The sequence below is a fragment of the Mobula hypostoma genome, chromosome 3 (assembly GCF_963921235.1).
Source record: "Mobula hypostoma chromosome 3, sMobHyp1.1, whole genome shotgun sequence".
Taxonomy (NCBI): domain Eukaryota; kingdom Metazoa; phylum Chordata; class Chondrichthyes; order Myliobatiformes; family Myliobatidae; genus Mobula; species Mobula hypostoma.
Window position 1 is genome coordinate 226,249,278 of NC_086099.1, and position 18,390 is coordinate 226,267,667.

The window sequence follows — 18,390 nt, forward strand, 5'->3', positions numbered from 1 at the left end:
ATTCAAATAATAAATGTATTTTGAACTCTCGAAAATTTCAATAGGTGTGCGGTGGAGAACATTCTGATTTGTTGCATGAACGCTTGGTAAGAAGGATAGGATCACGAGGCCGCAGAGGGTTCAGAGTCAGTCACATCACGGGTGCAATCCTTCCCACCATCGAGGGCATCTTTCAGGAGGTGGTGCTTCAAGGCGGCGGCACCCTCACCATCCCAGGCTGTGCGCTTTTCCCATTATTACCATCAGGATGGAGGTACAGAAGCCTGAAGACCCACACTCAACAATTCAGAAATAGCTTCTTCCCCTCTCCCATCAGATTGCTGAATGGTCCGTGAACACGACCAGGTTATTCTCTTTATTTTGCAATGTTTATTTATTTTGTAATTTATAATTATTTTACAACTTTGCATGAAACTGCTGCCACTGAACAAATTTCAGGTCACAGGTCAATGATAAAAAAAACTCACTTCAACTTCTACAAGGGCCCTCTTAATTGCTGCATTACTCTCTGAATATCTCATTATTCCTGTTTTTATTTGCACTTACCTTGTTTTTTTTTTGCACAATTTTGTAATTTAAAGTAATTTTGTTTTGCACAGTATTGTTGCCACAAAACAACAAATTTCATGTCACCCAGAAGTCAGAATTGACCAAACTTATTCTGATCTGTTTCCAAGTGTAAGTTTGCTAACGTTAGTGGGAGCACCCTCGTTTCCTCAAGTTGCTATCGGAAAATCCTTCAGGCACAATGCTTTGCAGATGGCCCATGACCAGGGAATTTGCTCCTTTAGCCTCGTGTTGTGCTGGAATGCTTACCATGTGTATCTGTGGTTTCTGCATGGTCAGTCTGTGCGTGTTCCCTCCGTACGTGTCGCGCTTCAGAACAAACATGGTCACCTGCCCTTCCCCACTCATGATCACCACGTAGGGATCACACACTGCGCAGTGCATTATTGGCGAGCCCAGATCCACGGGAATGAAGTGCAGCTGGTTCACTGAGAGGAAAGGAAGAGTTATTCAGAAGCAGCAAACACTGGAATTGAACAGAGGACAGTACAGCACAGGAACAGGCCTTTCAGATAACCACAATGCCAAACTAAATTCTACCGTCAAGCTCTGATGGCGACGCTCTCCGCCATGAGGAGGTACTTGGTGTCCCTATCCCAGACCCTTCCACAGCTTCGGGACACTTTCTTCGCCGTCTGTAATGGTCCTACCCGTTATTTCGTCCTCCATCGGATTCACGCCTGCAATCGCCGTTTTTTTGACTTTGTCATGTTAGGCAAAGATCGCAAGATCCTACATCTACGGACTCCAGAGCCTGCCGGCCCCGACGCTAGCAGGCATGAACTTTCAATTGCGGCCCCTGCCATTGATCTCGGCGGCTCCAACACCTCAGGACATATTCAAAACCCGGACTCCAGCAACGACCATGGACACATTCGAAGTGATTGCGCAACCACCAACTGCGACTCCAGCCTTGAACTCCAGGCCGGGTCTTTATGTGCTGCTGTTGTGACTCCCGTCTCCCCTTCCCCCACCACCACTCCGCAGCCCCGTCTTCCTCAGATCCCACCGTCAACTCCTGGGCCCTCAGAGGCTCCATCTTCCTCTCACCCCAACCCTCCCCTCTCCACTGACACCCCCAGCCTCCCCCCTCCCCCCTCTGATCCCAGCTCTCATCCGTGCCGGGTCTTTACCATCCCCTCCGACCTTCAACTGTCGGAGGCAGAACGCTCTGTTCTCAGTAAGGGCCTCACGTTTGTCCCCCTTCGCCCACACCTCAGTGAGTTCCGTGTTCGCCACGATGCGGAACTTTTCTTCCGCCGTCTCCGTCTCCGAGCCTACTTCTTCGGCAAGGACTCTTCCACCCCCACCGATGACCCCTTCTCCCGTCTTCAACCCTCCTCTTCTTCATGGACACCCGCTCTGGCCTTCTGCCTGCTCTGGATCTCTTTATTGCCAACTGCCGACGGGACATCAACCGTCTCGACTTCACCGCACCTTGTTCCCATTCCAACCTCACTCCTTCGGAACACTCTGCTCTCCACTCCCTCCACACTAATCCTAACCTTATTATTAAACCCGCTGATAAGGGGGGTGCTGTTGTAGTCTGGCATACTGACCTCTATCTTGCCGAGGCGCAGCGACAACTCGCGGATACCTCCTCTTATTTACCCCTCGATCGTGACCCAAGGAGCACCATTGTCTCCCACACTATCACCGACTTTATCCGCTCAGGGGATCTCCCATCCACTGCTACCAACCTTATAGTTCCCACACCCCGCACTTCCCGTTTCTACCTCCTACCCAAGATCCACAAACCTGCCTGTCCTGGCCGACCTATTGTCTCAGCTTGCTCCTGACCCACCGAACTCGTTTCTGCATACCTCGACACTGTTTTATCACCCCTTGTTCAATCCCTTCCGACCTATGTTCGTGACACTTCTCACGCTCTTAAACTTTTCGATGATTTTAAGTTCCCTGGCCCCCACCGCTTTATTTTCACCATGGATGTCCAGTCCTTATATACTTCCATCCCCCATCAGGAAGGTCTCAAAGCTCTACGCTTCTTTTTGGATTCCAGACCTAATCAGTTCCCCTCTACCACCACTCTGCTCCGTCTAGCGGAATTAGTCCTTACTCTTAATAATTTCTCCTTTTGCTCCTCCCATTTCCTCCAAACTAAAGGTGTAGCTATGGGCACCCATATGGGTCCTAGCTATGCCTGCCTTTTTGTTGGGTTTGTGGAACAATCTATGTTCCGTGCCTATTCTGGTATCTGTCCCCCACTTTTCCTTCGCTACATCGATGACTGCATTGGCGCTGCTTCCTGCACGCATGCAGAACTCGTTGACTTTATTAACTTTGCCTCCAACTTTCACCCTGCCCTCAAGTTTACCTGGTCCATTTCCGACACCTCCCTCCCCTTTCTAGATCTTTCTGTCTCTGTCTCTGGAAACAGCTTATCCACTGATGTCTACTATAAGCCTACTGACTCTCACAGCTATCTGGACTATTCCTCTTCTCACCCTGTCTCTTGCAAAAACGCCATCCCCTTCTCGCAATTCCTCCGTCTCCGCCGCATCTGCTCTCAGGATGAGGCTTTTCATTCTAGGACGAGGGAGATGTCTTCATTTTTTAAAGAAAGGGGCTTCCCTTCCTCCACTATCAACTCTGCTCTTAAACGCATCTCCCCCATTTCACGTACATCTGCTCTCACTCCATCCTCCCACCACCCCACTAGGAATAGGGTTCCCCTGGTCCTCACCTACCATCCCACCAGCCTCCGGGTCCAACATATTATTCTCCGTAACTTCCGCCACCTCCAACGGAATCCCACCACTAAGCACGTCTTTCCCTCCCCCCCACTCTGCGTTCCGCAGGGATCGCTCCCTACACAACTCCCTTGTCCATTCGTCCCCCCCATCCCTCCCCACTGATCTCCCTCCTGGCACTTATCCGTGTAAGCGGAACAAGTGCTACACATGCCCTTACACTTCCTCCCTTACCACCATTCAGGGCCCCAAACAGTTCTTCCAGGTGAGGCATCACTTCATCTGTGAGTCGACTGGGGTGATATACTGCATCCGGTGCTCCCGATGTGGCCTTTTATATATTGGCGAGACCCGACGCAGACTAGGAGACCGCTTTGCTGAACATCTACGCTCTGTCCGCCAGAGAAAGCAGGATCTCCCAGTGGCCACACATTTTAATTCCACATCCCATTCTGACATGTCTATCCACGGCCTCCTCTACTGTAAAGATGAAGCCACACTCAGGTTGGAGGAACAACACCTTATATTCCGTCTGGGTAGCCTCCAACCTGATGGCATGAACATCGACTTCTCTAACTTCCGCTAAGGCCCCACCTCCCCCTCGTACCCCATCTGTTACTCATTTTTATACACACATTCTTTCTCTCACTCTCCTTTTTCTCCCTCTGAATATACCTCTTGCCCATCCTCTGGGTCACCCCCCCCCCCCCCGTCTTTCTTCCCGGACCTCCTGTCCCATGATCCTCTCGTATCCCCTTTTGCCAATCACCTGTCCAGCTCTTGGCTCTATCCCTCCCCCTCCTGTCTTCTCCTATCATTTTGCATCTCCCTCTCCCCCTCCAGCTTTCAAATCCCTTACTCACTCTTCCTTCAGTTAGTCCTGACGAAGGGTCTCGGCCTGAAACATCGACTGCGCCTCTTCCTATAGATGCTGCTTGGCCTGTTGCATTCACCAGCAACTTTGATGTATGATGCCAAACTAAATCTGTTTGCCTTCACACAATCCATATCCCTCCATTCCCTGCACATTCATGTGCCTGTCCAAATGCCTCTTAAATGTCACTTTGTATCTGCTTCCACCTACCAGTTTCTGTGTATTAAAAAAAAACTTGCCTCACTCATCTCCTTGCACAATTATATAGAAGACACACCAGCAGCTATATTTCATTAGCTGTCTGTGTAAAAAAAAAACCTGGTAAACCTCTTCTGCACCCTCTCCCAAAACCTCAACATCCTTAATGGGGCAGCTAGAACTGTATGCAATACCACAGATGCTGCCGAACCAGAGTTTTTATGATACATGGGATGGAACTGAAGTTTTTGCGGCCAAGGTTGAGTACGATACGAAGATAGGTGGAGGAAGAAATATTGTTGAGGGAGCAGGGGGTCTGCAGAAGGACTTCGATTAGAAGAATGGGCAAGGAAGTGGGATATGGAAAATAGTGTAGGGAAGTATATCGTCATCCACTTTGGTAGAATGAATAAAGCAGTAGACTATTTTCTAAAAGCAGATAAAATTTGGAAATCAGAACTGCAAAGGGACTTGGGTATCCTTGTGCAGGTTAAGTCAATTATAAGGAATGCAAATGCCATGTTAGCATTCATTGAGAGGACTAGAATATAAAAGCAAGGATATAATGCTTAGGCTTTATAAGGCATCAGTCAGTCTGCATGGAGTATTGAGAGCTGTTTTGGGCCCCTTCTCTAAGAAAGGATGCGTTGCCATTGGGAACGGTCCGGGGAGGTTCACGAGAATGATCCTGGGAATGACAGGGTTAATGTATGAGGAGTGTTTGATGACTCGGGGCCTTTACTCGCTGGAGGTTAGAAGAATGGGGGGGGGGGGAATCTCATTGAAACCTATTGAATATTGAAAAGCCTAGATAAAGTGAATGTGGAGAGGATGCTTCATATAGTGGAGGAGTCTAGGACTAAGGGGCACAGGCTCCGAATAGAAAGACGTCCCTTTTGAAAAGAGATGAGAAGGAATTTCTTTAGTCAGAGGGTGATGGATCTGTGAACTTCAAAGCAACACCCACAAAATGCTGAGGAACTCAGCAGGTCAGGCAGCATCTATGGAAATGAATAAGCAGTCAACGTTTCAGGTTGAGACACTTCTTCAGGACTGCAAAGGAAGGGGGAAGACACCAAAAGAAAAAGGAGGGTGGAGGACAGGTGAAGCTAGGTGGGTGGAGAAGGGGAGGGGATGAAGGGAGAAGTGAGGAGGTGATAGATGAAAAAGGAAGAGAGCTTGGGAAGAAGGAATCTGAGTGGAGATTGCACCGCGGGTGAAAAGAAAGGAGGTGGCGAACTGGGGGAGGTGAAACCATTTTATCTCTGATTTTCCATCCTCTTTACCCAGGAGTATTTTTAAATTTAATCTTCTCTCTGTACCCCAATGCAAACTGTTGGTACAATAGGGTTTTTTTAAAGACTTAAGTGTGACTGGAGCTAAGGACGTGAATACATTGAATCTGTGGTAAGACAAGCCAATACAAGGATTGATTATTGGGTGTAATTACTTACCACCCTCCAATAACCGGATTCCCAATGGCGAAACCTGCACAATGTATTTATTGTCTCCAATGTTGCCTGCAAAAATGGTGGGACCTTGTGTGGCAAAACCACTGGCATCCAGCTCCATGATCTCCTGGCCCGTCTGCAAGATCTGCCATTAGGAGAGACAAACAGACAGACAGACCAGCTAGTGTTAGATAGATATGAGTGAACGTGGAGAGAATGTTTCCTCTAGTGGGTGAGTCTAGGACCAAAGGGCACGCTTCAGAATACAGCGATGTCCCTTTACAACAGAGGTGAGGAATTTCTTTAGCCAGAGCGTGGCGAACCTGTGCAATTCATTGCCACAGATGGCCATGGAGGCCAAGTCAATGCATATATTTTAAGTGAAGGTTGATGGGTTCTTGATCAGTAAAGACAGAGGTTGTGGGAAGAAGGCAGGAGAATAGGGTTGAGAGGGAAATTATAGCAGTCATGAATTGAATTGACTTTGTTTCTTACATCCTTCACATACATGAGGAGTAAAATCTTTATGTTATATCTCCATCTAAATGTGCAATGTGCAATCATAGTAATTTACAACAATTTAGAATAAACGGAACAGTCAATGTAACATAGAATACACTCAAATCAGCATGAGTTCATCAGTCTGATGGCCTGGTGGAAGAAGCTGTCCCGGAACCGGTTTGTCTTGGCTTTTATGCTGCAGTACCACTTCCTGGATGGTAGCAGCAAGAATAGATTGTGGTTGGGATGACTTGAGTCCCCAATGATCCAACGGGACCTTGTTAAACACCTGTCCTTGTAAATGTCCCGAATCATGGGAAGTTCACAACTACAGGTGCGCTGGGCTGTCCATACCACTCTCTGCAGAGTCCTGCGATTAAGGGAGGTACAGTTCCGATACCAGGCAGTGATGCAGCCAGTCAGGATGCTCTCAATTGTGCCCCTGTAGAAACTTCTTAGGATTTGGGGGCCCATACCAAACTTCCTCAACCATCTGAGGCGAAACAGGCGATGTACCTTTTCCACCACACTGCTGGTGTGTATAAACCACGTGAAGTTCTCAATGATGTCCATGCCAAGGAACTTAAAGCTGTTTACCCTCTCAACCCCAGATCCATTGATGTCAATATGGGTTAGCCCGTATCCATTCATTGAATAATAGCGCAGACACAATGGGCAGAATGTCCTAATGTTCTCCTTTGTCCTATGGTCTTAAACGTGACCTTACTAATTCTCGGAGTGTGCTGTACACGCATTAGTAATGATGTTTCCTGCTTTATAACAGTGATAACACTTAAATAGAAGCCTATTAACTTAAAATATTATCGGTCAAACTGATTCTGTGAAATATACTACGTAAAGAAATACCAGACACTTGGTTCAAAGAAATAATAAAGCATGTCAGCTGCTAGAACTGAATGCAAATCATCTTTTATCAATTTATTATTCATGGAATCCAAATGTATCAGAAATTAAATGTTATTCTTGTATCACTCCAAGAGAGAAAGGTACAATGATGATTATGCCTACCATTGTTGAGTCCTCGCGACTTAAAATGAGGAAACCATGCTTCTTTACGTCTTCCTCTGGGGTGACATCTTTGGATTCCTTCTCTGCCTTCTCTCCATCTCCTGACTGATCCTAAGTGAAGAATACCAAGATGGAGATGAAGAAAGGAAGTGCTCAGACAGAAACAACTGAAGTTTCATATAAAGTAGGATTCTTCTGACTAGCAATTACCCAAACAATAAATGAACAGGTTAACATAGAACAGTACGGCACAGGAACAGGAACAGGCCATTTGGCCGACTATCTCTATGCCGACCACAATTCCAAACTGAACTAATCCCATCTACCTGTGCATGGTCTATATCCCTCTATTCCCTGCCTGTTAAAGAGTTTGTCTAATGCCTCAAGAGTTGCTATTAAGATTCAAGATTGTTTAACGTCATCACTAGCACACAAGTGTTAAGCAGATTAAAATTGTTACTCCTACCCAGCCCAGCACAAAAAATAAGATAAAGAACACAATAATAATAAAACACAATAAATATATATACATAAGATAACATAGAAATATAGAAACATAGAAAATAGGTGGAGTAGGCCATTCGGCCCTTCGAGTCTGCACCGCCATTTATTATGATCATGGCTGATCATCCAACTCAGAACCCTGCACCAGCCTTCCCTCCATACCCCCTGATCCCCTTAGCCACAAGGGCCATATCTAACTCCCTCTTAAACATAGCCAATGAACTGGCCTCAACTGTTTCCTGTGGCAGAGAATTCCACAGATTCACCACTCTCTGTGTGAAGAAGTTTTTCCTAAACTCAGTCCTAAAAGGCTTCCCCTTTATCCTCAAACTGTGACCCCTCGTTCTGGACTTCCCCAACATCGGGAACAATCTTCCTGCATCTAGCCTGTCCAATCCCTTTAGGATTTTATACGTTTCAATCAGATCCCCCCTCAATCTTCTAAATTCCAACGAGTACAAGCCTAGTTCATCCAGTCTTTCTTCATATGAAAGTCCTGCCATCCCAGGAATCAATTTGGTGAACCTTCTTTGTACTCCCTCTATGGCAAGGATGTCTTTCCTCAGATTAGGGGACCAAAACTGCACACAATACTCCAGGTGTGGTCTCACCAAGGCCTTGTACAACTGCAGTAGTACCTCCCTGCTCCTGTACTCGAATCCTCTCGCTATAAATGCCAGCATACCATTCGCCTTTTTCACCGCCTGCTGTACCTGCATGCCCACTTTCAATGACTGGTGTATAATGACACCCAGGTCTCGTTGCACCTCCCCTTTTCCTAATCGGCCACCATTCAGATAATAATCTGTTTTCCTATTTTTGCCACCAAAGTGGATAACTTTACATTTATCCACATTAAATTGCATCTGCCATGAATTTGCCCACTCACCCAACCTATCCAAGTCACCCCGCATCCTCTTAGCATCCTCCTCACTGCTAACACTGCCGCTCAGCTTCGTGTCATCCGCAAACTTGGAGATGCTGCATTTAATTCCCTCATCCAAGTCATTAATATATATTGTAAACAACTGGGGTCCCAGCACTGAACCTTGCGGTACCCCACTAGTCACTGCCTGCCATTCTGAAAAGGTCCCGTTTATTCCCACTCTTTGCTTCCTGTCTGCTAACCAATTCTCTATCCACATCAATACCTTACCCCCAATACCGTGTGCTTTAAGTTTGCACACTAATCTCCTGTGTGGGACCTTGTCATAACTTATATGCACAGATTGATTGTATGTCCGTAAAGTGACACGAGGCACAGGAGTGTCTGTACACAATGTGACTGTGACAGGGAATGATAAAATAGTGGTGTTTGGGGGTGTGGGTAAGTGTTGATCAGCCTTACTGCCTGGGGAAAGTAACTGTTTTTGAGTCTGGTGGTCCTGGCGTGGATGCTACGCAGCCTCCTCCCTGACAGGAGTGGGACAAACAGTCCTTGAGCAGGGTGGATGAGATCCTTTGTGATGTTACTTGCCCTTTTGGGCACCTTTCTGTATTCATGCATTGATGGTGCCGGTGATACACTGGGCAGTTTTGACTACCTGTTGTAAAGCATTGTAGGAAAATTACTTGAATAAAATGTCCAGTCCTGTGCAAAAGCCTTAGGGCAAATTTGTCAATCTGGTGGGAGCGAACGTAGTTGGGACTGGTGAGTGTGGAGTGCTGTGGGAGGGGTACAAAACAGGTTGCAGAGGAGTGCCAGGTGGGAGGGAAACGTGGGTGCAGACACACCCAGCCCTGAGACATCAGGCAAGGTCATTTGATTCCAAACAATTGGTTTATTGCTCATTACAGAATACCTCTCTGGTGCTTCCTGCTCCCTACCCTCTCCCTTCCCCTTTTCCCAACCATGATTCCCTTCTCCCTGCCCCCTTCCCACTCTCAGTCCACAATTGCGACCCATATCAGAATCTTGCCTGACGAATCTGTTGGAACCCTTTGAAAAAATAACAAGCAGGATAGACAAAGGAGAATCGGTTGATGCTGTGTACTCCACTGGTCAGGGTCAACCTAGCTGTCTACATATATGCATGTCAGGCTAGTACGATATGGAGAGCAAGCTGTTGCCCTTGTAGCAGGCTCCCCTTCTCCATGCAGCTGATAAATCCAAAAGAATGACAGAGACCGGTAGCGTTTGGCACCAGCAGCACCACAGGAGCTGCCAGTCAGCTTTCCACTCAATGTAGGACTGCCTTAGGGATTCCAGCTCCAGAATTTTCCTCAGCATTTATTCTCGAAGCCTTCCCCATGAGTGGATATAGCCGCAAGGCAGTGGAGGTTTGAGATCAGACTTTTCCCTCCAACACTGACCTATAATTTCCTGGGTTATTCCTACTGCCTTCATATGCAAAGGAAGGGTAGCTATTCTCTAGTATTTTAGTACCTCATTGAGGCTCGGGTGGAATATATTTCAAAACTAAATTTTTAGGGGACATACTGAGGAATTGAAAGATACCACATAAATGAAAGATTCCTGCAATCTCTCCTGTCTCCTTGAAATTATGCCCCTGGTATTAATTAGCTCTCTCCACCTCGAAAGAAGTCTCTGGCTGTCCACGCGATCTATGCCTCTTACGTTCATTCATTCATTGGGTGCCGTGTTGTATTGATGCGGGTGATCATGGTCTATGACCATGATTGATCTTGACAAATTTTTCTACAGAAATGGTTTGTCATTGCCTTCTCCTGGGCGTTGTTTCTACAAGACGGGTGACCCCAGCCATTATCAATATTCTTCAGAGATTTTCTACCTGGCATCAGTGGTTGCATAACCAGAACTTGTGATCTGCACCAGCTGCTCATACGACCACCCACCACCTGCTCCCATGGTTTCACCTGATCCTGTTCAGGGTTGGGGGTGTGGGGAGGGGGCTAAACAGCTGCTACACCTTACCCAAGGGTGACCTGCAGACTAGCAGAGGGAAGGAGGTCCTTACACCTCCTTCGTAGAGAAGTATCTCCACGCTGCCACCCAATCTTATACACCTTTATCAAATCATCTCATCCCACTTCTCTCCAAACGGAAAAGTCCAAGCTCTTTCAACCTATCCTCATAAGATATGATCTCTCATCCAGGCAGAATCCTGGTGAAACTCCTCTGCTCCCTCTCAAAGCTTCCGCGTCCTTCCCCCAATGAGGCAACCAGAACTCATAATTTTAAGGGACCCAGTTTTATGGTGATTAGAAGAAGGCAATAGAGGGTGATGTCAGAAGCAAGTTGTGTTTTTTTTAAAACAGACAAAAAATCGTGGTCCTGTGGGACATCCTGCCAGGGGTGGTAGTAGATGCAGATACATTAAGGAAATTCAAGAAATTCTTATACATGGATGATAGAAGAATGGAAGAGTTAGATTGACCTTAGAGTAGGTTAAAAGGGTCAACATAACATCGTGGGCTAAAGGGTCTGTACTGTGCTGTAATGTTCTATCTTCTATGTTCTAGAACTGAACACAATACTCTATGTGGCATACAATATACCGTGCTAGGAAATTAGGTTCAAATAACTGGTTAAAATATGAAAATGTACAGAAACTTATAACTATCTTATTGCATACCTTTGCATTCACCTCGTCCTTCTTATCGGAAGCAATCACCGTCCACATGTCATGGCAGCCAGGAAGTTCAAAGGTAGTCACCACCTGGGCTCGGATACTTCGCTGTTTGAAGACAAGACACAGGGTTATCTGGTTAGCTTGCCTTTCGGAACAATCACCATTGCACACACTCTGGCAAGCCTCACTATTGTATGGGACAAGCATTTTTAAGGGGATTTAAGCACATAAAATATCCATTTTAAGGGAATGCTACTCTGGGCATCCCCATGAGAAAATGGAATAAATTGATCCAGAGATCAGTCACAAACAAATCTCTTTGGAATGACAAATGCTTTGCCACCTTGCATTATCTGCTGACCCAAAGCGAAAACAATGTTTAGATTCTTTGCAGCAGAAGGCACGGCATAGTCGCAGCAACTCAAATTGGAGAAGGCAAAGAGGCTACGGGTAGAAGTGCAGTAATAGCATGAAGAGTCCCCACCGTCCAGGTCATGCTCTCTTCTCACTACGGCTGTTTCTATTCAGCAGGAGCTTCAGGAGCCTTATTTCCCACACCACCAGGTTAAGGAACAGTTATTACCCTTCAACCATCACCTCCTGAACCAGCATGGATATCTTCACCTACAACACCGAACTGATTCCACATCCCTCTTTCCAGGACTTTACAACTCAGGTTCTCAGTTATGATGTTTTAAACTGCACATAGATTTTTAACCTTTATGAAAGTTTTGTCATAAATTCTAGTGTATTGCTTTATTTTTCTGTACATGCCTGCAAGAAAGTGAATCTCAGGGTAGGATATGTTGATGTACAGTGTGTGATAACAAATTTTACTTTCACTTTGACTTTGAAGAGTCACCGGCCTGGAGGAGATGGTGGTCAGCAGCAGAAGGTTAAACCAGAAGGGATATAAGATTGAGCATTTTAATATCAAAACACTGCTTGACAGGAAACCACAACAGTAAGAATGGGAATGACAGTCTTTGCAAAGGAGTTTTGGAAAGCTTAAGTTTATAGAAACCAGATTAGGTAAGGATGGTTAAGGCAGCATTGGGAAAGTGAAGTCTTATAGTTACGGGTGGGACAGTACCATAGCACCAGCAATAGGGATTCAATTCCTGCCGTTGTCTGTAAAAGGTTTGTATGTTCATCCTGTGACTGCATGGGTTTCCTCCCACAGTCCAAAGACATATGGGTTAATAAGTTGTGGGCATGTTGGTACTAGAAGCATGGAGACATGGAGACACTTGCTGACTGACCAGCTCATCCTTGGACTATGTTGATCATTGACACAAATAATTAATTTCACTGCGTTTCTATGTACATGTGACAAATAAAGCTAATCTTTTAACTAAGACATGGCTAAAAACCATTACTCATAACAAGTATAACGTTATCTTCCACAGCTCAAAGCTAAAGATAAAAGGTTAGTTGGAGAATTGCACTACTTGTCAAAGAATTGACTAAATAGCAGACCTATCCTTGGGTGTTTACAGACTTTACCAACGATCTCTGGAAAAGTCCTGGTAATCCCAAGAGTTAATTTAGCACCACTGGCACAAGAGTCTGCAAGAGTAATGTCTCACTAAAGCAGATAGTTGTTGGGTGCAAACTGATAACCAAGTCAGAGTTACACAGCACAGAAACAAGCTCTTCAGTCCACTTCTTCCATGCCGACAAACTGCTTACTTGACAAGAGTCCCATTTCAGAATCACAATCAGGTTTAATATCACTGACGTTATGTTGTGAGATTTGTTTTGTGGCAACAGTAGAATGCAATACATAATTTTTTTAAATCTAGAAATTACCATAAGAAGTATATAGAGTGGGTTCTGGATCATCAGGACCACTACATTTTGGCCCAACTAAGCTGCTGCCTCAATTAGCTGGAGTTTCACAGCAATAGTTAAAAGGTAGAAAAAAGACAAACTAATGTTTAACTGAGTAACAAATTATGTATATAAATGAAAAAATAAATTAGAACACTATCAACACTACCACAGTACTATAAAACTGTGTAATAGTTCCTAGTAGTTGTTTTAGTGGTTGGCTGTCATATCCGACAATGATAGGGGACCTGGGCGGGAGAGCTTTTAAAGTGGAAACTCTGCTACATGGGGCAGTTATGCTCTCGACCTTGGAAATCCAGGACCAGTAGTATGAATAGTTGTCACAATTAGGGTCTTCCTTGGTTGCAGTGGGTGACCATGACATCTTCCGTGCCTCGTCATGCCCCTCACTCTTCAGATCGTTACAGAAAATATCTTCCCAGCCATTGGATCTCATTGTAGATCTCATCCAACCAGTCCGCTGGAGATGACTTTGCATGTTAGGACAGGCATCTCACCAGCAAACAAGGCCCACTGGCTACCCTCAACTAGTTTAGCGCTCCTGTCAGAGCAGTGTACCAGGTGTGCCCGCTGTCGCATGCAAACAGCTCCTTGGTGCCGCAGGTGAGATGTGAGTATATGCTGCCGTGTTCTTCTGATTGACTGTAAATGAATAAAATCAGTCCAGACAATGGACTACCTTCATACAATTTTTGATAATTGCATCCTCCAAATCTTCATGTTCATTGTAAGATTCAAGATGATCGTTGATACCTTCAAATTCTTCGTAGTCCTAACTGGTTAAAGTAGTGAAATTGTTTCATTTTCACTCCCATCTGTTTCTGCATCTACAAGTCCGAATGCTTGAAACCACAGTGAGCAAGACAGTTCTGAATTGTCCAACTGCTTACTTCTCACCAACTATCAGTGACAAAAATCACTGCCTCTTAAACAGAAGCACACACAACTGATGCTATTTCAAGACTGTTCGCTCTAAGCACAGGTAGTGTGCCACACAAGTGCATGCAACTGAAGCTAGTTAGAAACTGTTCAGCAACAATCTCCTGCCCGCAATTAAGCGGCACAGTGTCCCAAAGAAACAAAGGGAATCCCATCTATTTTCTCAACGAGTTTTTGTTCTTTAACAGTTAAATAAGCAGCTGCCCCAATTAACCAATGGCCCAATTTACCAGAATTCACCATATATAATAAAAAATAAGTTAAATAAGTAGAGCAAGAAGAGAGTAAAAAATAAGAACAGTGAGGAAATGTTCATGGGTTCATTATCCAATCAGAAATCTGATGGTAGAGGTGAAGAAGCTGTTCCTGAAATGTTGAGTGTGTGTCTTCAGGCTCCTGTACCCCCTCCTTGATGGCAGCAACGAGAAGAGGGCATGTTCTAGCTGACGGGGATCCTTAATGATGGATACCTCCTTTTTGAGGCAACACCTTTTGAAAATGTCCTTAATACTGAGGAGGCGAGTGCCCCTTATGAAGCTGGCTGAGTTTACAACTTTCTACGGCTTTTTCCACTCCTGCACAGTGGCCCCTCCATACCAGACAGTGATGCAACTAGTTAGAATCTGTAGAAATTTGGAGTGTTGTTTGCAACCTACATTTGGACTTCTACCACTGAATGCTAAGTTTGCAAACCATAAACATTTTCTATCCATGTACTTCTCCAAATTTCTCTAAACATTGGAATTGAATCCATCTCTACCACTTCTATTGACAGCTTGTTCCATATACTCACCACCCTCTGTGTGGAAAAAAACTTGCTCCTTAAATCCCCTTTAAATTGTTCTCCTCTCATCTTACATCTATGGCCTGTAGTTTTAGAACTCCTCTACGCTGGAGAAAAAACTATGACCATTCACATTTTTTAAGTCCCCTGTGATTTCGTATGCCTCTACTGTCACCTCCCAGCCTCTTTCACTCCAAGGAAAACAGTCCTAGTCTTTCCTTATTGTTTCTGCAAAATCCCTGCCAACCTTTTCTGCACCCTTTCCAGATTAATCACATCCAATCCTTTCTATAGCTGGTTGAACTGAACTGCACACAATACTCCAAGGGCGGTCTCATCAACATTAACAATGCTCCCGAATACTATACTCAGTGCCCTGATCGATGAGCCATACAATTTCTTTGTCACCCTGTCTACCAACGTTACCACTTTCAGAAGAACGAGAGAAGAGTTTAGAAGGGGGTGAGAAGGAATGTCTCATCGAAACTTAACAAATAATGAAAAGGTCTAGATAGAGTGGATGTTTCCTATAATGGGGAGTCTAAGACCAGCGGGCACAGCCTCAGAGTAGAGGGACGGAGATGGGAAGGAATTTCTTTAGCCATTGGGAGATGAATCTGTGGAACTCATTGCTAAGGACAGCTGTGGAAGCCAAGACATTGGGTATATTTAAAGTGGAGGTTGATAGGTTCTTGATTAGTCAGGGCATCAAAGGTTACGAGCAGAAGGCAGGAGATGGGGTTGAGAGGAATAATGAATTAAATATGACGGAATGGCAGAGTAGATGTGATGAGCTAAAATACCTAATTCTGCTCCTATGTTTTATGGTCTTTCCAGGGATCAATGCACTCAAACCTCTAAGGCCTCTTTGTTCTACAGCACCCTACAGCCTGCCATTAATTGTGTATGCCCATCCCAAAACGCATCACTTCACACTTGTCCAAGTGAAATTCCACTACAACTTCCCTCTTGACCTAACCAGATTCAACTCCTCGGGTACATACCACAGGCAATTTACAATGGGCAAGTAATCTATGAAACTCCGCCACTGACTGTCCCTGTTGGAAACCATTGACGTAGAGAGACCCCTTACAGAACACTGGAGTTGAACTCTGAACTCCAGAACGCCCCAAGCTATAATAGCGTTGTGCTAACCACTACACTACCATAGTGTCATTCCTAGGATCATTCTTGTAAATCTCCTCCGGACCCTCTCCAATACCAGCACAGTCCTTTTTTAGATATAGGTCCCAATTGATGCCATTGATTATGCAAGAATTCTTAGGTTAGAAAGGAGAGATAAATCAGAGTGGAGAAGTCAGCTTTGCTTTGAGAAGTTTTGGAGGAAGTGAAAGGTGAGCTGATTCTAGCTGTACTTATAACACCCAGGAACTCAGTAAGCCAGACAGCATCCATGGAGGGAACTAAACAGTTGACATTACAGTCTGAGTAACGTCCCATCCCCTGCACTACTTTTTTTTCTACCTTCTCTCCAAGATCCACAAACCTGATTGCCCAGGAAGGCCCATTGTTTCAGCTTGCTTCTGCCCCAATGAACTCATGTCTATATAGCTCAACTCCATTTTGTCCCCCTTGGTTCAGTGCCTTCCTACCTATGTCTGTGATATCATGTTCTTGACCACTTCAATCACTTTAAACTCCCTGGCCCTGATCGCCTCACCTTCACTGTGGACAGTCCTGATGAAGGTTCTTGGACTAAAATGTCGACTGTTCATTCCCCTTCATAGATGCTGCCTGACCTGCTGGGTTCCTCCAGCATTTTGTGTGCATCGTTCAAGGTATGCAGAATATCAGCATACGCAGAATCTCTTGTGTTTATAAGACAACAAATGCAGTTATATAAGGTTGGCAGGGTCTACACATTGTATGCAAAGTCTTGTCAGAGAGTAAGCTGATATCAAGAGGCTGAGTGCAGCCCATTACCTGTAGAACGGAGAGTGCACCATTCTTTCCGTATCCTGAACATACCACTACCTCCAGGTCAGGCTCTGGGTTATTCTGAAACTAAAAATGAAAGGTAAGGTTAAACAAAATGCACTGAGACAGAATGCAATATAGAAGATGTAAATAACTCATACTGACCACCACTATTGGGCAGGAGCTACAGGAGCCTTAGCTCCACACAACCAGGTTCAGGAACAGTTGATACACCACAACATCAAGCTCCTGAACTAGTGTGGATAACTTCACTCACCTCAACTCTGAACTGATTTCACAACCTACTTTCAAGGACTCTACAACTCATGTTTTCAGTATTAATTAACCATCTGCTTGCTTATTATTTACAGTCTTCTTTTGCACATTCGTTGTCAGTTTCTGCTTATGTATAGATTTTCATAAATTCTATCGTATTTCTACTTTTTTCTGTAAATGCCCACAAGAAAATTAATCTCAAGGTTTATTATATTAACACATTGTACTTTGATAATAAACTTACTTTTGACTTTGGAAATACCATATGAATCTGTGAAATTCCCTTTTAAAGAACAATTACGCATCTTCCCAAGATGCTGATGCTGTCACTATTGACTTCCCTGGCAGACAGATGAGATCTGCACTAACTGGGGCTGTCTCACAAAAGAGTTATTTCGTAAAGTAAGAGACAGAAAGGTGTTTAAGGTAACTGTGCAGGACCATTTGGCTAAACTGTTATGGCAGAGAAGGGGGGCCATTTATCCCATTAAGTCCATTCTGGTTCTCATTTAGAAATACCACCAATTCTGTTAAGTCATTCATTTCCCTTTATGTCTAAGCAATTCCATTTTGAAACTAATGATTTCAAATTCACCCACCTTACAGGCAACATACTTCAGGTATTAACCACGTTCCCTGTGTCAGAACAGCTCCCCTTATAATTTCAAGATTAAAGAAATTATTTGTCACATGTACATCGAAACATACAGTGAAATGAGCTAGAAACATAGAAAACCTACAGCACAATACAGATCCTTCGGCCCACAAAGTTGTGCCGAACATGTCCCTACCTTAGAAATTATTAGGGTTTCCCACAGCCCTCTATTTTTCTAAGCTCCATGTGCCTATCCAAAAGTCTCTTAAAAGACCCTATCGTACCCGCCTCCACCAACGCTGCCGGCAGCCCATTCCACGCACTCACCACTCTCTGTGTAAAAAACTTACCCCTGACATCTCCTCTGTACCAGCTCCCAAGCACCTTAAACCTGTGTCCTCCTGTGGCAACCATTTCAGCCCTGGGAAAAAGCCTCTGACTATCCACATGATCAATGCCTCTCATCATCTTATACACCTCTATCAGGTCACCTCTCATCCTCCATTGCTCCAAGGAGAAAATGCCAAGTTCATTCAACCTGTTTTGATAAGGCATGCTCCCCAATCCAGGCAACATCCTTGTAAATCTCCTCTGCACCCTTTCTATGGTTTCCAC

General features: G+C 44.8%; 1 protein-coding gene across 4 annotated transcripts in view; it reads right to left on the reverse strand.

Annotated features, from left to right (window-relative positions):
• The window catches only part of cpsf1 (cleavage and polyadenylation specific factor 1), a 147,012-nt gene that overhangs the window by 54,646 nt on the left and 73,976 nt on the right, over window positions 1–18,390 (reverse strand). For all 4 annotated transcript variants that reach the window (XM_063044660.1, XM_063044663.1, XM_063044662.1 and 1 more), the window contains exons 16-20: window positions 16,911–16,991; window positions 11,393–11,494; window positions 7,332–7,442; window positions 5,805–5,946; window positions 817–995 (exon numbers count right to left, since the gene is read on the reverse strand). In XM_063044660.1, coding sequence (XP_062900730.1) covers window positions 817–995; window positions 5,805–5,946; window positions 7,332–7,442; window positions 11,393–11,494; window positions 16,911–16,991 — 615 coding nt within the window. The remainder of the gene's footprint in view (window positions 1–816; window positions 996–5,804; window positions 5,947–7,331; window positions 7,443–11,392; window positions 11,495–16,910; window positions 16,992–18,390) is intronic.